Source organism: Oncorhynchus nerka, linkage group LG9a (genome assembly GCF_034236695.1).
Source record: "Oncorhynchus nerka isolate Pitt River linkage group LG9a, Oner_Uvic_2.0, whole genome shotgun sequence".
In the NCBI taxonomy this organism is placed as follows: domain Eukaryota; kingdom Metazoa; phylum Chordata; class Actinopteri; order Salmoniformes; family Salmonidae; genus Oncorhynchus; species Oncorhynchus nerka.
In genome coordinates this window covers 49,950,606-49,968,568 of record NC_088404.1, presented here as the reverse complement: position 1 = coordinate 49,968,568, position 17,963 = coordinate 49,950,606, and the positions used below count along the sequence as shown (strand labels likewise).

The 17,963-nt window shown below is 42.7% G+C and overlaps 1 protein-coding gene across 1 annotated transcript; it reads right to left on the bottom strand.

The window, feature by feature from the left end:
• Positions 1 to 5,714: 5,714 nt before the first annotated feature.
• Positions 5,715 to 17,650, bottom strand: LOC115134795 (hyaluronidase-like). Its single transcript, XM_029668989.2, has 4 exons — positions 17,343 to 17,650; positions 10,278 to 11,228; positions 9,502 to 9,591; positions 5,715 to 8,422 (listed from the first exon to the last, which is right to left on the bottom strand). Exons 2-4 carry the CDS (start codon positions 11,205 to 11,207, stop codon positions 7,964 to 7,966), a joined length of 1,479 nt encoding a protein of 492 aa, XP_029524849.1. The 5' UTR covers positions 11,208 to 11,228; positions 17,343 to 17,650; the 3' UTR covers positions 5,715 to 7,963.
• Between the last annotated feature and the right edge of the window lie 313 nt (positions 17,651 to 17,963).

The following is a 17,963-nucleotide window of genomic DNA, read 5'->3' as shown; positions in this document are numbered from 1 at the left end:
TGCGTGTTCAATGAACCATAAACAATTAATGAACGTGCACCTGTGGAATGGTAATTAAGACACTAACAGCTTACAGACGGTAGGCAATTAAGGTCACAGTTATGAAAACTTAGGACACTAAAGAGGCCTTTCTACTGACTCTGAAAAACACCAAAAGAAAGATGCCCAGGGTCCCTGCTCATCTGCGTGAACATGACTTAGGCATGCTGCAAGGATGCATGAGGACTGCAGATGTGGCTCTGGCAATAAATTGCAATGGCCGTACTGTGAAACGCCTAAGACAGCGCTACAGGGAGACAGGACGGACAGCTGATCGTCCTCGCAATGGCAGACCACGTGTAACAACACCTGCACAGGATCGGTACATCCGAACATCACACCTGCAGGACAGGTACAGGATGGCAACAACAACTGCCCGAGTTACACCAGGAACGCACAATCCCTCCATCAGTGCCCAGACTGTCTGCCGTCTGAGAGGCTGGACTGAGGGCTTGTAGACCTGTTGTAAGGCAGGACCTCACCAGACATCACCGGTGTGAAAAAAAAGTGCTCTTCACTGAAAAGTCGCGGTTTTGTCTCACCAGGGGCGGTGGTCAGATTCGTGTTTATCTTCGAAGGAATTAGCGTTACACCGAGGCTTGTACTCTGGAGCTGAATCGATTTGGAGCTGGAGGGTCCGTCATGGTCTGGGGCGGTGTGTCACAGCATCATCGGACTGAGCTTGTTGTCATTGCAGGCAATCTCAATGCTGTGCGTTACAGGGAAGACATCCTCCTCCCTCATGTGGTACCCTTCTTGCAGGCTCATCCTGACATGACCCTCAAGCATGACAATGCCACCAGCCATACTGCTCGTTCTGTGCGTGATATCCCGCAAGATAGGAATGTCAGTGTTCTGCCATGGCCAGCGAATAGACCGGATCTCAATCCCATTGAGCACGTCTAGGACCTGTTGGATCGAAGGGTGAGTGTTAGGGCCATTCCCCCCAGAAAAGTCCGGGAACTTGCAAGTGCCTTGGTGGAAGAGTGGAGTAACATCTCACAGCAAGAACTGGCAAATCTGGTGCAGTCCATGAGATGGAAATGCACTGCAGTACTTAATGCAGTTAGTGGCCACTCCAGATACTGACGGTTACTTTTGATTTTGATCCCCCCTTTGTTCAGGGACACATTATTCCATTACTGTTAGTCACATGTCTGTGAAACTTGTTCAGTTTATGTCTCAGTTGTTGAATCTTGTTTTGTTCATACAAATTTTTACACATGTTAAGTTTGCTGAAAATAAAAGTAATTGAGAGTGAATGGACGTTTTCTTTTTTTGCTGAGTTCATTTAGCAGATTTTATTGCGCGTGTAACAAAATGCTTGTGTTCCTAGCTCCAACAATTTCAGTAATATCTAACAATTCACAACAATACACCCAAATCTAAAGTAAAAGATTGGAGTTAAAAAATATATAAATATTAGGACGAGCAATGTCGGAGTGGCATTGACTAGGATAGAATACAGTATATAGTACATGTGAAGTGAGTAAAGCAGTATGTAAACATTATTCAAGTGTCCAGTGATTCCATGTCTAAGGTGAAGGGTTGAATAACCGGGCAGTAGCTGCTCTAGTGATGGCCTTGAGATAGAAGCTGTTTTTCAGTCTCTCGGTCCCAGCTTTGATGCACCTGTACTGACCTCGCCTTCTGGATGGTAGCGGGGTGAACAGGCCGTGGCTCGGGTGGTTGATGTCCTTGATGATCTTTTTGGCTTTCCTGTCATATCTGGTGCTGTAAGTGTCCTACAGGGCAGGCAGTGTGTCCCCGGTGATGCATTAGGCAGACCGCACCACCCTTTGGAGAGCCCTGCGGTTGTGGGCAGTGCAGTTGCCATACCAGGCGGTGATACAGCCCAACAGGATGCTCTCGATTGTGCATCTATAAATGTTTGTGAGGGTCTTAGGGTCCAAGCCAAATTTCTTCAGCCTCCTGAGGTTGAAGAGATGCTGTTGTGCCTTTTTCACCACACCGTCTGTGTGGGTGGACCATTTCAGATCTTCGGTGAGGTGTACGCTGAGGAACTTGAAGCTTTTCACCTTTTCCATTGCGGTCCCGTCGATGTGGATAGGGGCGTGCTCTCTCTGCTGTTTCCTGAAGTCCACGATCATTTTGTTGACGTTGAGGGAGAGGTTATTTTCCTGGCACCACTCCGCCAGGTCCCTCACCTCCTCCCTGTAGGCTGTCTTGTCATTGTTGGTAATCAGGCCTACAACTGTTGTCGTCTGCAAACTTGATGATGAGTGAACAGGTGAACAGGGAGTACAGGAGGGGGCTGAGCATGCACTCTTGTGGGGCCTCTGTGTTGAGGCTCAGCCAAGTGGCGATGTTTCCTCCCTTCACCACCTGGAGGTGGCCCGTCTGGAAATCCAGCACCCAGTTGCACAGGGTGGGGTTCAGACCCAGGGCCCCGAGCTTAATGATGAGCTTGGAGAGTAATATTGTGTTGAAGGCTGAGCTATAGTCAATGAACATCATTCTTACATAGTTATTCCTCTTGTCCAGATGGGATAGGGCAGTGACATGAATCAGCTGGTATAATTGTAATGGATATATACAAAGAAATGTCAATTGAAAAAAAGGTAAAACAAAACTAAATGCAGCTAATTTGCAGTTTTTCCAGCTTCAGTTTGAGGTGATTGTGTTAGATGTGTTGTTGGCTAGCACCTCTGAACAAAAGTGTCCTCACGAGCGAGCACATTTTCTATGCCAGGCGAAATTACACCTCATTCCCTCATTGTTATGGATGCATCCAAATAAATGTCACTAGAAAATAGCTTAAACAAATGCAAATGCAGCTACTGTTGTTATTCTGGCTGCACTGTTTGTGACTGTAAGTTGTAAACTGTAAGCTGTAAGCTGTAGTTGGCAAGCTAGCAACCAGTATGACAACGGAACATTTACAAAAAACGACTTGGTCCCATCCATAGATACAAAACAAAAAGACTGAACGACTGGGTCTCGTCCCTGGCAACCGAACCGATAGAACGAACAACTACCCGGCTTGGGTAGCGACCGTAGATTTGTGTCGGGACTATATCTTGTGGAAGGATGAAATAGTATGAATAAATCACAATCACAATAAAGTTCTTAATGACAATATGTCAATCATTATTTGACTATGTTGGTAAACCATTGTATAAAAGTCATAATGCCCTCGAAGCTGGTGTTTGGAGGATATATTGGCACGGTTTGCCGGATCCCGACTTCATCTCGGGCCTAACATCACTTATAGTGCCGCAGTGAATTTGATTTTCTTCACAGTAGAAACAGAACGGGCAGGACATAAGAGTCCAGTATTCTAACTCACCGGAGTTAGAATACCTCATGATAAGCTGTAGACCATACTATTTACAGAGAGAGTTTTCGTCTGTATTTTTCATATCTGTCTATTTACCACCCCAAGCTGATGCTGGCACTAAGACCGCACTCAACAAGCTGTATAGGGCCATAAGCAAACAAGAACATTCTCATCCTGAAGCGGAGCTCCTAGTGGCCAGTGATTTTAATGCAGGAAAACTTAAATCCGTTGTACCTCATTTCTACCAACATGTCACTTGTGCTACCAGAGGGGGGAAAAAACTCTAGATCACGTTTACTCTACATACAAAGATTCTCCCCTGCCCTCCATTTGGCAAATTGGACCATAACTCTATCCTGATTCCTGCTTACAAGCAAAATCAAATAGGAAGCACCAGTGACGCGCTCAATATGGAAGTGGTCTGATAAAGTGGATGCTAAGTATGTTTCACTAGCACAGACTGGAATATGTTCTGTGATTCAACCGATGGCATTGAGGAGCACCCACATGGATTACAGGCAACAACCGCCCTGGGCTAAAGGCTAGAGCTGCCACTTTCAAGGAGCAGGACACTAATCTGGATGCTTTTAAGAAATCCAGCCACACCCTACGATGAACCATCAAACAGGCAAAGCGGCAATACAGGACTAAGATCTAATCTTACTACACCGGCTCTGATGCTTGTCGGATGTGGCAGGGCTGAACCATGCATGAGCGCACCATCTGTTCCGAACATGCCCCAATTCACATTGACGAGGCTGTAGAAGAGTGGGTCGAGATCTTCCAGTTCCTCGGTGTCCACATCACTAAGGACCTGTCATGGTCCAAACACACCGACACAGTAGTGAAGAGGGCACGGCAACGCTTCTTCCCCAGCAGGAGGCTGAAAAGATTTGGTGTGGCCCTCAAAAAGTTCTACAGTTGCATCATTGAGAGCATCTTGACTGGCTGCATCACTGTTTGGTATGGCAACTGCTCGGCATCTGACCGTAAGGTGCTACAGAGGGTAGTTCGTACGGCCCAGTACATCACTGGGGCCGAACTCCCTGCCATCAAGAACATCTATTCCAGGCGGTGTCAGAAGAAGGCCCTAAAAATTGTCAAAGACTCCAGCCACCCAAGTCATGGTCTGTTTTCTCTGTTACCGCACTGCAAGTTTTACCGGAGTGCCAAGTCTGGGACCAAAAGGCACCTACAAGCCATAAGACTTGTGAACAGCTAATCAAATGGCTACCCAGACTATTTGCGTTGCCCCCCCCCCCCCCTCCCTCTTATACGTTGCTGCTACTCCCTGTTATTATCTATGCATAGTCACTTTAATAACTCTACCTGCATGTATGTATTACCTCAATTAACTTGACACCGGTGCCCCCGCCATTGACTCTGTACCGGTACCCCATGTATATAGCCCCGCTATTTTTATTTACTGCTGCTCTTTAATTATTTGTTATTTTCTTAACTTCAATGTTGGTTAACGGCTTGTAAGTAAGCATTTCACTGTTGTATTCAAATAAAATGTGATTTGATTTGATTAGTGCGTATATTAATGGTGATATGTGCAACACCATTCCCCCCCCTCCATATTTTATTAAAATAATTAAAATAAGCCAACTAGACTTTGCTTTCAAGTATTAGTTTCTAAAGAATTTCTAAATATAACTGATAACACGGATTTTAACACACGTGTGTCACACCCTAATCTGTTTCACCTGTCTTTGTGTTTGTCTCTACCCCCCTCCAGGTGTCGCCCATTTTCCCCATTATCCCCTGTGCATTTATATCTGTGTTATTTGTTGTCAGTTCATCTTGTCTCATTACGCTTACCAGCGTGTTTTTCGTACTCCTGTGTTCTTGAGCCCCTGTTTTCTAGTTATCCCGGTTTTGGTCATTCTGCCTGCCCTGACCCTGAACCTGCCTGTCGTTCTGTACCTTTTGACACTGCGCTAGATTACTGACGTTTGCCTGACCTGACCCTTAGTCTGCCTGCCACTCTGTACCTTACGGACTCTGCCTTGGATTACCGACCTCTGCCCGGCCTTGATCTGTCGTTTGCCTGCCCCCTGTTTTATAATAAACGTCTGTTATTCATACTGTCTGCATCAGGGTCTTATTCTGAGTTGTGAGAACTTGTGTGAAGTACTATGCCATAATATTCTACCGGGGTAACTGGCATCTCCAAACACCTTAAAACAAACGCCCCTTTTCTAAAAACAACATATCATTAAATAACTAAAAAAGTGTAGACTGTTTATTTCCCCTTATACTTTATTCGCCTAAACATGACCTTCATCCACAAATTTTATTTTATCCAAAGTTGCCTTTTTATGTCAGCAATTAGACATTGTTCTTAGGGGGGCAAGTTACCCCCTAGTACCCTAATGGCTGGGGCCATTTATTTTTTATTTTTTGCCATTTACCAAATTGCATTTTAAATGTCCCCTTTTTTTAAACATAAAATACTGCCAAATGGATTCAGAAAGAAATATATATATTGTGATATTATATTTTGGCAATGTCGCCCAGCCCTAGTTATAACTATATTTGGACAATACCCTAATTAGATTGAAATGCCATTTTTAGACTAAGTTTCAAAGTTTGGCAACTTCGTATAATAATATGGCACATCAATATTGGCAGAGCATTGCAGTGACGTTTTCAGAGCCACTTCCATTATCATTGAAGTATGTTCTTAGAACATCATTGGAACATCATGTCATAACGTTACAGAATAACTTCATAAGACTCTCGCAAAAGGATTTAGTGTAGAGGTGAATAAACTGTAAGCTATACAAGCAAAGAGAGTCGCACGCTCCATATGTATAACCTCCCAGTCATTTAACGTTTCTCCATCACTGTTTCTTATTCACACTATAACTTCATGAGAGTCTAGTGGGAATGTTCCCTTCATGTTGTTTTAGGTATTTAGGATGACTTCTCCATTAACAGTCGCACTATGTTTCTTTTAATTTTTTGACCAAATTTGTATTTTATTTGTCATTTTTTTCATGGGGGGGGGGGGGTTACAGGTACAATATTTAAATGTTTATGATTTCTTATTCCGTTCATATATTTTCAATTCATTATTTTACACATTGTACCTATGGGCTGCCACTCAAAAGAAGAAGAAACATTTTAAAGAAAAAACATTACAAAAGGTACATAACTACAACGTATTGATAGTTTTGATAATATTTTAGAGTTGAAGTAATAATACATTCTGTATATACAGGAAAAGAAAACAAAAAATAAATTATGGCCAATTTCATAGTAAAACATTTCCTTGGTAGTAAATACAGTCTGTGAACAAATGTAAAATATATACATTGATGGTTCGGATTATGGGATTCTAAGGTTATGTGTTTCCACATTCTTTTCCAGTTAAAGGGTTATTCAAATTCACTTACTTACCATACTTTTGTATTGGCTACCTCTGAATATGAGCTTTCCAAAAGTTGTTTATATACAAAAGAGATTTCTCCTTTTGGTAGCCCAGATCATTTATATATAAATCCCATCATTGGATGGTTTGGTAGTTGGGTTTCCCGAGATATTCCATAGGCCAGCATAGCTGAACGAAGTTGTAAATATAGAAAGAAAGAGATGCCTGGAAATGTGTATGTGTTTTTCAAATCTTGGACTGTTCTCAAACCATTATGTGCCAAATAGAAATTGTATGAGCAACAATAGGACCAAAACGTAGTTTACATTGTTTAAGGGAAATATCAGTAAACCAATTTAGGATGGGGCGAAATACAATTTAAAGTTTGGTACGTATAGTCCTCCTACGTCTTTCTCTCTTTGTACTTTTCTAAATGTTTTTTATTTTTATCCTGGATTGCTTACCTTTCCATATACATTTTGAAACCACAATATGAATTTTATCCCAATAGCCAGAAGGGGGAGACATGGGAAGCATTTACCTACAGATATTCAGCCGTGGCAATATATTCATTTTGACAATAGATTTTCTGCCAGTGAAAGCAATTGGGATGTTAATCTGTCTACTGGGGTCGGGTTTAATTGATTTCAGCATTCTCTTAAAGTTTCTGGCAATTGTTTTATGACAGCCAGGAAATATATCTACTTCCAAATATTTAAAATTCGAATGATTGGGACAGATTTTTCAGAACCTATTCAATTGAATCCAGACATAATTGCTGAAGTTTGTTCGGGGATGTTTTTGGAACATCATGTCATAATGTCACACTATAACTTCATGAGACCATTGTAGCAATATTCCCTGCTTATTGTTTTGAATAACAATTCCATCAAAATCAGCAGAACGCTCCGGTAATGGTTCCACACAACCACTATTTCATCCACATTTTGTTGCGCCAGTAAGTTCTGAGAACATTACCGCAATGTTGTGTTATTATATTCCCTGGCAACCTAATGTGAACCTTAGGGGAATGTTCTGTGGTAGTTTATACAGATGTTGTGCACAACAATTTAGAATGTTAGGAGCACATTCCAATTATATTTCATTTGAAACATTTCTTATAAAAAAATATTTGGTGATTAAAAATGTTTGTGGGATGTTATCATCCTAATGTTAGCTGGAACTTAATAAGAATGTTATTTAATGTCCTGGGAATGTTCCCAGTTTGCTGGGTAGTCCTCTCTCTACAGTATCAAGCACTTGATGATGAGGCAGAGACCAAGGAACATGATGACACACAGACAGGAGAAGTGAAGTGACAGGATGACCAGTATGTCCCCTAGCAGGCTGTTGTCCCTAGGTCGGGGCATGGGAGGGAGCTGTGGCATCTGGGGCATCTCGCAGTAGACCCCCGTCCAGCCTTGGTAGCACTGGCAGGTAAACTTGTGCTTCATGTCCAGGATGTCGTGGTTGTTAAGATGGCCGCTCACGTGGAAGCGGGGACCCCGGGGGCCCAGGTTGCGGCGAATGTGGAAGAAGCGGGGGTTGAGGTGGAGGTAGGCTCCTGAGTCGAGGCTCTTCCTCACACACTTGCCGTTCTTCTTGCACAGGGCTTTGCTGCACAGCTTGGCGGCTGAGGTGACGTTGATGACATAGTGGCCTAACGGGCCATCAATATACTTCTTCACGGTCAGGCAGTTTCTCTGGAGGTGCACATAGACAGGCAGAGGCACAAACACAATGTGATGCACAGCATAAATACACAGCATAAGTATAGGTGTCTGTGAAAGTATAGCTAAAAATAGGTCTGCAGTTCACTGGGAATAATAGTTACGTTGAATGAACCTTCCTTATGTCACCCACAGTATGTTAATTTACTTCATGCACTATCCCTTGACTTGCTTATCTTTTTTTCTCTCCATTTGATTTCCTCTAAAACTGGAATGGAGGGAATCAAGGCTTGAAATGTTCAATCTAATACACAGGATGAGCTTGGTAAAAACATATTGGGTCAATTGTAACCAACATGGAGAACTTAATGTGCAGCTGCAGGTTAGCGCTGGATTTCCTAAAATGCTACTAATGAGAGATTACGTGTTAAAACAAACTTGCTTGCAACCGAAAACCAACAAGAATAAACCAGCAGATCAGTTCTCCCATTGTTACTGGGTCAAACAAGTGAGATACCAGACATCTTCGTCTAGGTTCTCACTCCTGGCCCCAATGAAATAGCAACCGGCTGACAAAATGTTATGACCGCCATAGCCCTAATCAGGAACATTGAAAATAGCACAGCTTGAAATTCATCCAAAATAATTATTGTAAAAATTTAGACCCAGTGAATTGTAAGAAACTCTAGTGGAGTATAGTTCAGTACAGCACAGCAGAGTACAGTACAGTAGAATATAGTTCAGTACAGTACAGAGTACAGAGTACCATACTGTACTGTACTGTACTTTACTGTACTCCACTGTACTGTACTGAACTATACTCTACTTTCCTGTACTGTACTGTACTGTACTTTACTCTACTTGAGTTAAGTGTACAGTAGAGTACAGTAAAGTACAATACAGTACAGTACATTATAGACTTCTATGTTTGGATCACATTAGAATATCAATTGTGATTTGACATAACTTGATAAGACTATCATTTTATGAACATGATTAGTTGAAATCACGTGTTCCAGGCAAAAAAAGGTGCCCCACTGTTGGTCCTCAGATCCGGGATTAATAAATAAAAACAATCATATTGTACATGGTTTTCTGTGTTATTTCTTTACCTGAGTTCGAGCATATTCTGAGGAGCCCCAAAGTACCACTCCTGACGCCCCAAGAGCTGCACTCTCTCCAATAGTGTGCACCAGGTCACTCTAGGAGAGACATAATAAAAGATGTAACACTGCAAACACAGTCAGGTCATTCAGGTCAAAGTGAGGTGAATACTTGACCTGCTCCAGTGATCAATGTTGACTGGTACATTCTCATGTTTTACACCCTGAAACTCAAAATAGAGATCATGGCCCAATCCAGAATAAGCCCTATATCACCTCTCTATAGGTACTTTAATACACCTGAAAGGTTCAAATACTGTAGGTAAGTAATATCCACCCAGCCAGTCAGAGGGCATGGTAGAAATGGTTAAACTATCCAGTTATTTCAGATCTACTCAAGTGCCTATAGGGGTTAAGGGCTAGGGGATGTTTCTGGATGGAGCCCATGTATTGTAAATAAATTAAAGGTCATGTGAGATTTCATAGCTGAGACTAAGCAATCCACTCATCACTCTGTGACAGTTCCAGAAGCTTCTGGGAGATTAATAGCTTTTTATCCACCTGAACATGGCAGGAGACAAGACAAGTGACTTAACAGAAAAATGCAGAGGTTAGGTAGTTTATCACAATGACTGACAGGCAATACAAACCTTGCACAAATGATAAAAAGCGCTAACTTGTGTTAAAAAGCGCTAAAAATGTGTTGGAATATTTAGCACTGTTCTAACACTATTTTCATTCTTGAACCAAGAGCAACATCACCAGTTATTAGTAATCCTTCTCACCTCTGAGAGGACCATGAAGGTGTAGGCATAGAAGGGTCTAGAGTAGACGAACACAGGCAGGGTGAAGTCAGTGCGTGCGATGGAGGCAATCCTCATGGCCTCTTTGACGCGGTAGTGGACAAACTTGACGGTGTTGGCCGAGGACATGAGTTCATAGTCTAGGTACACGGAGGGGTAGAGAGCTGTGCTCTCCCTCCAAAGCCACATCAGATGGTCATTTCGGACATGCTCCACGTTGGGGCATTCACCTGTGTAGCGATGCGGGTGCGTCTTGTAGCCATAGTTGTAGCAGTCGGGGAACAAGTAGAAGCCCCAGAGGCCGTCAGGTCGTCGACTTTCGGCCAACAGTAGAGTATTGTTCATAAAGGCCTGTCCGGCCCTCTCAAAGGCCTCCTTGGCCTCATTCTCCACCTTGCTCTCAGGCCAATCTGGATGGAGCTTCCGGATCTGCTCCTTGGACTTGTTGCGGTAGATGTCCTTCGAGCCCCAGTTGCGCACCCACTGGGGCCTCCAGTTCTCCCAGTCAATGACACCCAGGCCTCGGAAGTCCTTGTGAGGGATGAGCTTGTCGATGTCGGCCCTGGCCTTGCTCAGGTGCTTGGACAGGCTCTGGTTCTGGGGCAGGCCCCCGTTGATGGGGTTCCCAGAGCTGGCGTAGTAAGGATAATAGCCCAGGTGGCTATGGTAGAAGATGGTGACATTGGGCCCGCTAAGGGTCTCGTTGAGGTTGGCCACGATGTCAAAGACGCTGAGGTCCAGGTCCACCTTGAAGCGAAGGCGGCAGGACTCTGTAGGGGCGTTCCACACTACGATGAAGGGCCGATGAGGGATAAGAGGAGCCTGGGCCTGCTTCATCTGCTCACCACCGGCCCCTTCTCTGACCCCAATCCACAACACTACCACCAGCAGACAGCGGCGAATCAGCTCCATCGCCCTAGACTCTTAGTCGTCCTATCCCAACATGAAAAGGAAAAAGAACAGGATAGAAATCACCACATCTTTTTGCGGGAAAAAAGTAAACACATCATGGGCTTCAGTAGGCAGGGATAATCAAGGCTGGAAAGGACATGTGAGTGAGGGTCAATGAGCTGCACTGCTCTAGATTGCACACACTGGACAATGGTCCTCTATTCTTCTCAGAGAAAGGTGCCATTTGACTGAATGTGCTCCTGTCAAGATCTATCAAGTCTGCCGGGCTTATTTTGTCATATTGCCCTAACAAAGACGTTTTGAGTTGGCCTTCGTTAATGTGACCACGATGAAGATATTTACATATCGGAGTGGGCCTTAATTAGAACTGTTGCGTTTGTTGTTTTGACAATGATTCCCATTCATCACCAGGCATGCACACCAACACAGACGCACACACGCACACACACACACACACACACACACACATGCTCACTCTTTTCAGGATAACTTTTTCCAGGTTCTTGTGTAAGATGCCCCCACACCTAATTGCAATTAGTGCCTTTATCCGAGTCCAGGGAGGGAAACCATGACCCCACTCTCAGAATACAAGGCCCCTGACGTTGTCTTCAATAGAGACATGGAAAATCGGCCGTAATTTTCATCCACCCCTGATGGGATTGCGATTGCTTCATTTATTTTATAATTCCTTCACTTCTAGGAGAGCATCCTTGTCTGTATACTGTATATGCAATAGGTACATTGTATGGTGTAATGATAATAATCAAGATATATTTCAGTATCTTTTTGACCAATATCTGATTCTGGGAAGTTTTATAACCTGTTTAACACCAGAAAGAACAATATGGTTGTTTTTGTTTTTGTCATTCTTATTATGCGGGGCCAACAACTGTGCATTCCGTATAATTCCTGAATATAACATTTACATTTGTAGTTATAACTGAAGAGGAAAAGGCTTTGGCTGCGAGTCCTGTGCTATGCTTTGTCAGTCAAACTGTACCGTAATCCTTGCCCAAGACAAACAGTCCGTGGTGAAGTCTCTCAGGCTTTCCTCGAACCATAAATAGTCCCAGTGCCTCCAGGAACACCACTCGCCCTGGCCATTAAAAAGACCCCCCTCCCCAAAAAACAATGTCTGAGCTCAAACAGACAAAAGACTCCACATTTGATGTCATGTTTTTCCTCAAAAAGACACAACTGAACTCAAACCGGAGCCAAGTCTCCTGACTGGGCTGATTGACTCCAGATGAACGTACCAGCGGTGAACTTTAACAATGGAAGCTAACCCTTCTCTCAAACCTTCAATGAGCTGACAAGTAAATGATCCTAATCACTCGATCAGTCAATGTACAAACGTTATATTATAACAGATCCTTTATTAGTGTGATTACTTAGTAATACTGACAGTTGTGCCTTGTGTCATCGCTAGCTTTCAGTTCTTAGAACTGTTCATAGGACTTTCATACTTTGACATATGAACTGCCATTTTGCTAACCATGCATTGTAATTCATCAAACATTTTATTTTCCTTCCCATAAAATGCCGGGAGCAGCTAAAATGAAATAAGTCCCTTGCCGATAGTTTGTGGTAGGAAAAATAAATATATCTTTGGCATTATCATCGCCATGTATGTGCAATTGGCATAAATATGTTGGTCATCAATATACACTGAGTGTACAAAACATTAGGAACACCTTTCCATGATATAGACTAACCAGGTGAACCCAGGTGAAAGCTACAATCCCTTATTTATGTCACTTGTTAAATCCACTTCAATCAGTGTAGATCAGTGGTTCCCAAAATGTGTATAGTCCCGTAACCCTTCAAACATTCAACTGCCAACTGTGTACCCCCTCTAGCACCAGGGTCAGCGCACTCTCAAATGTTGTTTTTTTTGTCATCATTGTTAGCCTGCCACACACACACACTATATGACACATTTATTAAACAGTTTTTGTTCGTTTTTGTCCCAACCTGGCTCGTGGGAAGTGACAAAGAGCTCTTATAGGACCAGGGTACAAATAATAATATAATAATAATTAATAATTTTGCTCTTTATTTAGCCATCTTACATATGAAACTTTATTTGTTCATCAAAAATGGTGAATTACTCACCACGGGTTGATGAGAAGGGTGTGCTTGAAAGGATGAACATAACTGCATTGGAGAGTGTCTCAGTCTTAAATCGTTTTCCACACACAGTCTGTGCCTGTATTTAGTTTTCATGCTAGTGAGGGCCGAGAATCCACACTCACATAGGTACGTGGTGGCAAAGGCCATCAATGTCTTAACAGCGCGATTTGCCAAGGCAGGATGCTCTGAGCGCAGCCCAATCCAGAAATCAGAATTCTGATTAAATTCCATTTTCACAGAACCGCTTGTTGCAATTTCGACAAGACTCTCTTGTTCAGATATCGGTGGACTGGAGGTAGGGCATAAAAGGGATAACGAATCCAGTTGTTTGTGTCATCCGTTTCGGGGAAGTATCTGAGTAATTGCGCATCCAACTCACTCGCTATATCACATTTGACATTGTCCGTAAGCTTGAGTTCATTTACACACAAAAAAATCATACAATGATGGAAAGACGTGTGTTGTCCTTGGAGAAGAGCTCCAACTTCTTAATCATAGCCCCAATTTTGTCCCGCATATTGAATATAGTTGCGGAGAGTCCCTGTAATCCTAGATTCAGATCATTCAGGCGAGAAAAAGCATCACCCAGATAGGCCAGTCATGCAAGTTGTCTGACAAGTGAAAATGATGGTCAGTAAAGAAAACCTTAAGCTCGTCTCTCAATTTAAAAAAACGTGTCAATACTTTAAAACCTCTTAAAGATCGGGTGAATTTTTTCAACTTTTTGTTAAAAATCGCGCAAAATTTCAACGTCCTGCTACTCATGCCAGGAATATAGTATATGCATATGATTAGTATGTGTGGATAGAAAACACTCTGAAGTTTCGAAAACTGGTTCATTCATGTCTGTGACTATAATAGAACGTGTGTAGCAGGCAAAACCCCAAGGAAAAACTGTTCACAAAAAAGTTCCCTGTATTGTCTATGGCAAGGGAAAATAGATAGCGCCCAGTTTACAGTTCCTACAGATTCCACACAATGTCGCCAGTCTTGGCAACTGGGTTGAAGTTAATCCTTGGTGAAATGAGAAATAGGCACTTCCTGTCATCGGGTACACCGGGGGAAGTTATGAAAGAGAGAATATCGACCATTATTTCAACACTTGCTGCTATTGAATACAGATCGCCCCGTGATCAATTTGATCGATTATTAACGTTTACAAATACCTAAAGTTGGATTACAAAAGTAGTTTGAAGTGTTTTGGCAAAGTTTCTAGGCAACTTTTTTCATTTTAAAAAATGACGTTGCGTTTTGGAAAGCTGTTTTTTTTCTGGATCAGACAGGCTTCATAAATGGACATTTTGGGTATACATGGAGGGATTTAATCGGAAAAAAAATACCCAATTGTTGATGTTTATGGGACATATTGGAGTGCCAACAAAGAAGCTCGTCAAAGGTAATGAATGTTTTATATTTTATTTCTGCGTTTTGTGTAGCGCCGGCTACGCTAATTATTTTGTTTACGTCCCCTTCAGGTTTTTCGGGGGGGTGCATGCTATCAGATAATAGCTTCTCATGCTTTCCCGAAAATCATTTTTAAAATCTGACATGTTGGCTAGATTCACAACGAGTGTAGCTTTAATTGAGTACCCTGCATGTGTGTTTTAATGAAAGTTTGAGTTTTATCGAGTACTATTAGCATTTGGCGTTGCGCATTTCCATTTCCTGTTGCTCTAAGAGGTTTTAACCAGCGCACTTCTGTATGTTGTAAAAGCGTTACATGGTCGCTGCCCATTTCATTGCATAGTGCAGAAAATACACGAGAGTTCAGGGGCCTTTCTTTATTAACAAAGTTAACCATTTTCACTGTAGTGTCCAAAACATCTTTCAAGCTATCAGGCATTCCTTTGGCAGCAAGAGCCTCTTAGTGGAGGCTGCGGTGTACCCAAGTGGTGTCGGGAGCAACTGCTTGCACGTGCGTTACCACTCCACTATGTCTCAATGTCATGGCTTTTGCGCCATCAGGACAGATACCAACACATCTTGACCACCAAAGTCCATTTGATGTCACAAAGCTGTCCAGTCCTTAAAAAATATCCTCTCCTGTTGTCCTGGTTTCCAGTGATTTGCAAAAGAGGATGTCTTCCTTAATTGACTCCCTATAAACGTAACGGAGTAGCTGTGCCAGGCCCGCCACGTCTGTGGACTCATCCAGCTGTAACGCATAGAATTCTTTGGCTTGTATGCGAAGCAGTAATTGTTTCAAAACATCTCCTGCCATGTCACTGATGCGTTGTGAAACAGTCTTGTTTGATGAAGTCATTGTCTGTATAGTTGTTTTTTTACCTTTTCCCCCAGCAATGTCTCAGCCATATCCGCAGCAGCAGAAAGAATTAAGTCCTCCACAATAGCATGGGGCTTGCCTGTCCAAGCCAAACGGTAGCTCACCATATAAGACGCTTCTAGCCCCTTCTTATTAATGGTAACTGTTGCTTTTATACATGTATTACTACTCAAAAGTCATCTTAATTCTCGCTCAAAAAACTCCTGTGGCTAAATTTTTCAAGTTGGCATGTTTTGTTTCTAAATGTCTGCGCAAGAGTGAAGGTTTCATTGAGTTGTGAGAAGGTACTTTTGCACATATAACATACTGTTGCTGAGGAAAGGTACCAGTCCCAATATAAGTAAACCCCAAACCAATGTAGTTCTCATCATATTTGTGCCTCTTCGATGGTCTGTTATTCGGTGCTTTCTCGGGTGAGGGGGCAGTAGCTCTTCGGCTGCATCAGATTCACAACTGTCAGTGTCCATGTTAGCTGGGCTAACAACAAATGTAGAACTACTGATGCTAGCATTGGATGTGCTTGTCGTCGACAGGTGCAGTTGTAGTAATGCTGGTAGTAGCAGTACTACCAGTAGAGCTGGTATGTGTCTCTATAGACGCGGGCCTTTTTAACCATTTATACATTTTCGAGGAAACGGAACGAGCAGCAGCTACGTTTGGCTACATACGGACAGTTTGGAAATAAAAGTAAACATGTGGAGACACTAATCTGCATAGCAGTGCTGGGCAGAACAGATGAGTCAGACTCTTTCTCTGCATCCTTCGGGTCCACCGCTAGTCAGCACCCAGCGAGATGTGTTTATTGATGCTATCTCTGTGATCTGCATATCATATGGAAGGTCTTTCACTTTTCAAACGTGTGTATGCATGTATAGCTGTGTCTGTGTATCTAATCTTGTGTCTGACAACTGTGATGAAACAGACTGGTCTTTGATGAAAGCAGGCTATTATTGGCCTGTCATACTGTAGACTTGATGCACTTGTCACTTTTCCAGTTGTTATTAACACTGGAAGAAACTGTGCTCCAATAAACCCTCCCTAAATAATTTACACATGCACGCACACATGCGCACGCACACATGCATACGCGCTCGCACACACACACAATCACGTACACACACATGTACACCACCACACATGAACGAATGGGCTGTTCTGAAGCCTTGATCATGTTCACATTTAGCTATCTTCACATCTTGCAGTCTTTCTCTGAACCCTTCAGTTTGGTGAATATAATTTCCATATGTGATGGTGGTTTTATTAATATTCCCTGCCAGTTCATCTACTGTGGCACCATACTTTTGGTTCAACACGTCATCTCTGAGTTTCAATCTTAATGACCCTGCAAGTCTTAAAAATGATCACTATCAGATACTACTGAGTAAAATATTTCTCTCCTCAGTTAAATGAATGGCTTGTGAAAGGAATTGCTATGGAAGTTAAACAGTTTTATGATAGAAATACATTTGATCTGAGCCTTTAGATCTAATACTATGAGGAAGATTTATGATCTAAAAAAGGGCTGCCCAACCCTCTTCCTGGAGAGCTGCCGTCCTGTAGGTTTTCGCTCCGACCCTAATCTAGTGCACCTGATTCTAATAATTAGCTGGTTGATCAGCTGAACCAGGTTAGTTACAACTGGGGTTGGATTGAAAACCTACTGGAGTGTAGCTCTCCAGGAACAAGGTTTGGGAGCCCTGATCTAAAGTCTCACATACCTCTTTCAAAGCTCCTACTGATCTAGCCTGGTCCCATTGATCCTGAGGAACCAGTCCAGGTCTTCTTGAAACGATAACGGTTCAACAATGCTTTCTTCTCTCCTATATGCCCCTCTAACTGGGTTTTTTTGGGGACCAGCAGTGCCCTTCGCTTTGGATCTCCCCTGGGACCCTTGGTGTCTGTGGGGCCAGCGATGCCCCTCTTTTGTTGGCTTGGCTCCTCCTCGCTGACCTGACTAACTCAGGCAGTGGAGATGGGTGCACCGCTCTTGCCAGAGAGGGAACCCGTCCCTGCTAGTCACTCTCACTCTACTATCTCTTCTCAACTGGAGGATTTCCACAGAAGAGTGTTATCTTTAAAACATGAAAACAGATCACATGTATAATGGACTTTATTAAGTAGACCATGGCCTAAGTTCAATAGAAACCTGTCACATTGAAACAAAGCAATTTTTTCCACTGCCAAATACAATCACAGAAGGTTTTTGGCTACTGTTCAGTGTTGTAAAGTACCAAATTAAAAATACTAATAAGTACGAGTTAAGTCGTTTTTTGGGGTATCTGTACTTTACTTTACAACTTATATTTTAGACAACTTTTACTTGACTACATTCCTACACT

Excerpts from the sequence above, each read along its gene's own strand:
- LOC115134795 (XM_029668989.2), bottom strand. The coding sequence starts at position 11,207 with ATGGAGCTGATTCGCCGCTGTCTGCTGGTGGTAGTGTTGTGGATTGGG. Across the intron at positions 9,592-10,277 it reads CCTTCATGGTCCTCTCAGAG|AGTGACCTGGTGCACACTAT; the intron begins GTGAGAAGGATT and ends TGTCTCTCCTAG. Across the intron at positions 8,423-9,501 it reads CAGAATATGCTCGAACTCAG|AGAAACTGCCTGACCGTGAA; the intron begins GTAAAGAAATAA and ends GTGCACCTCCAG.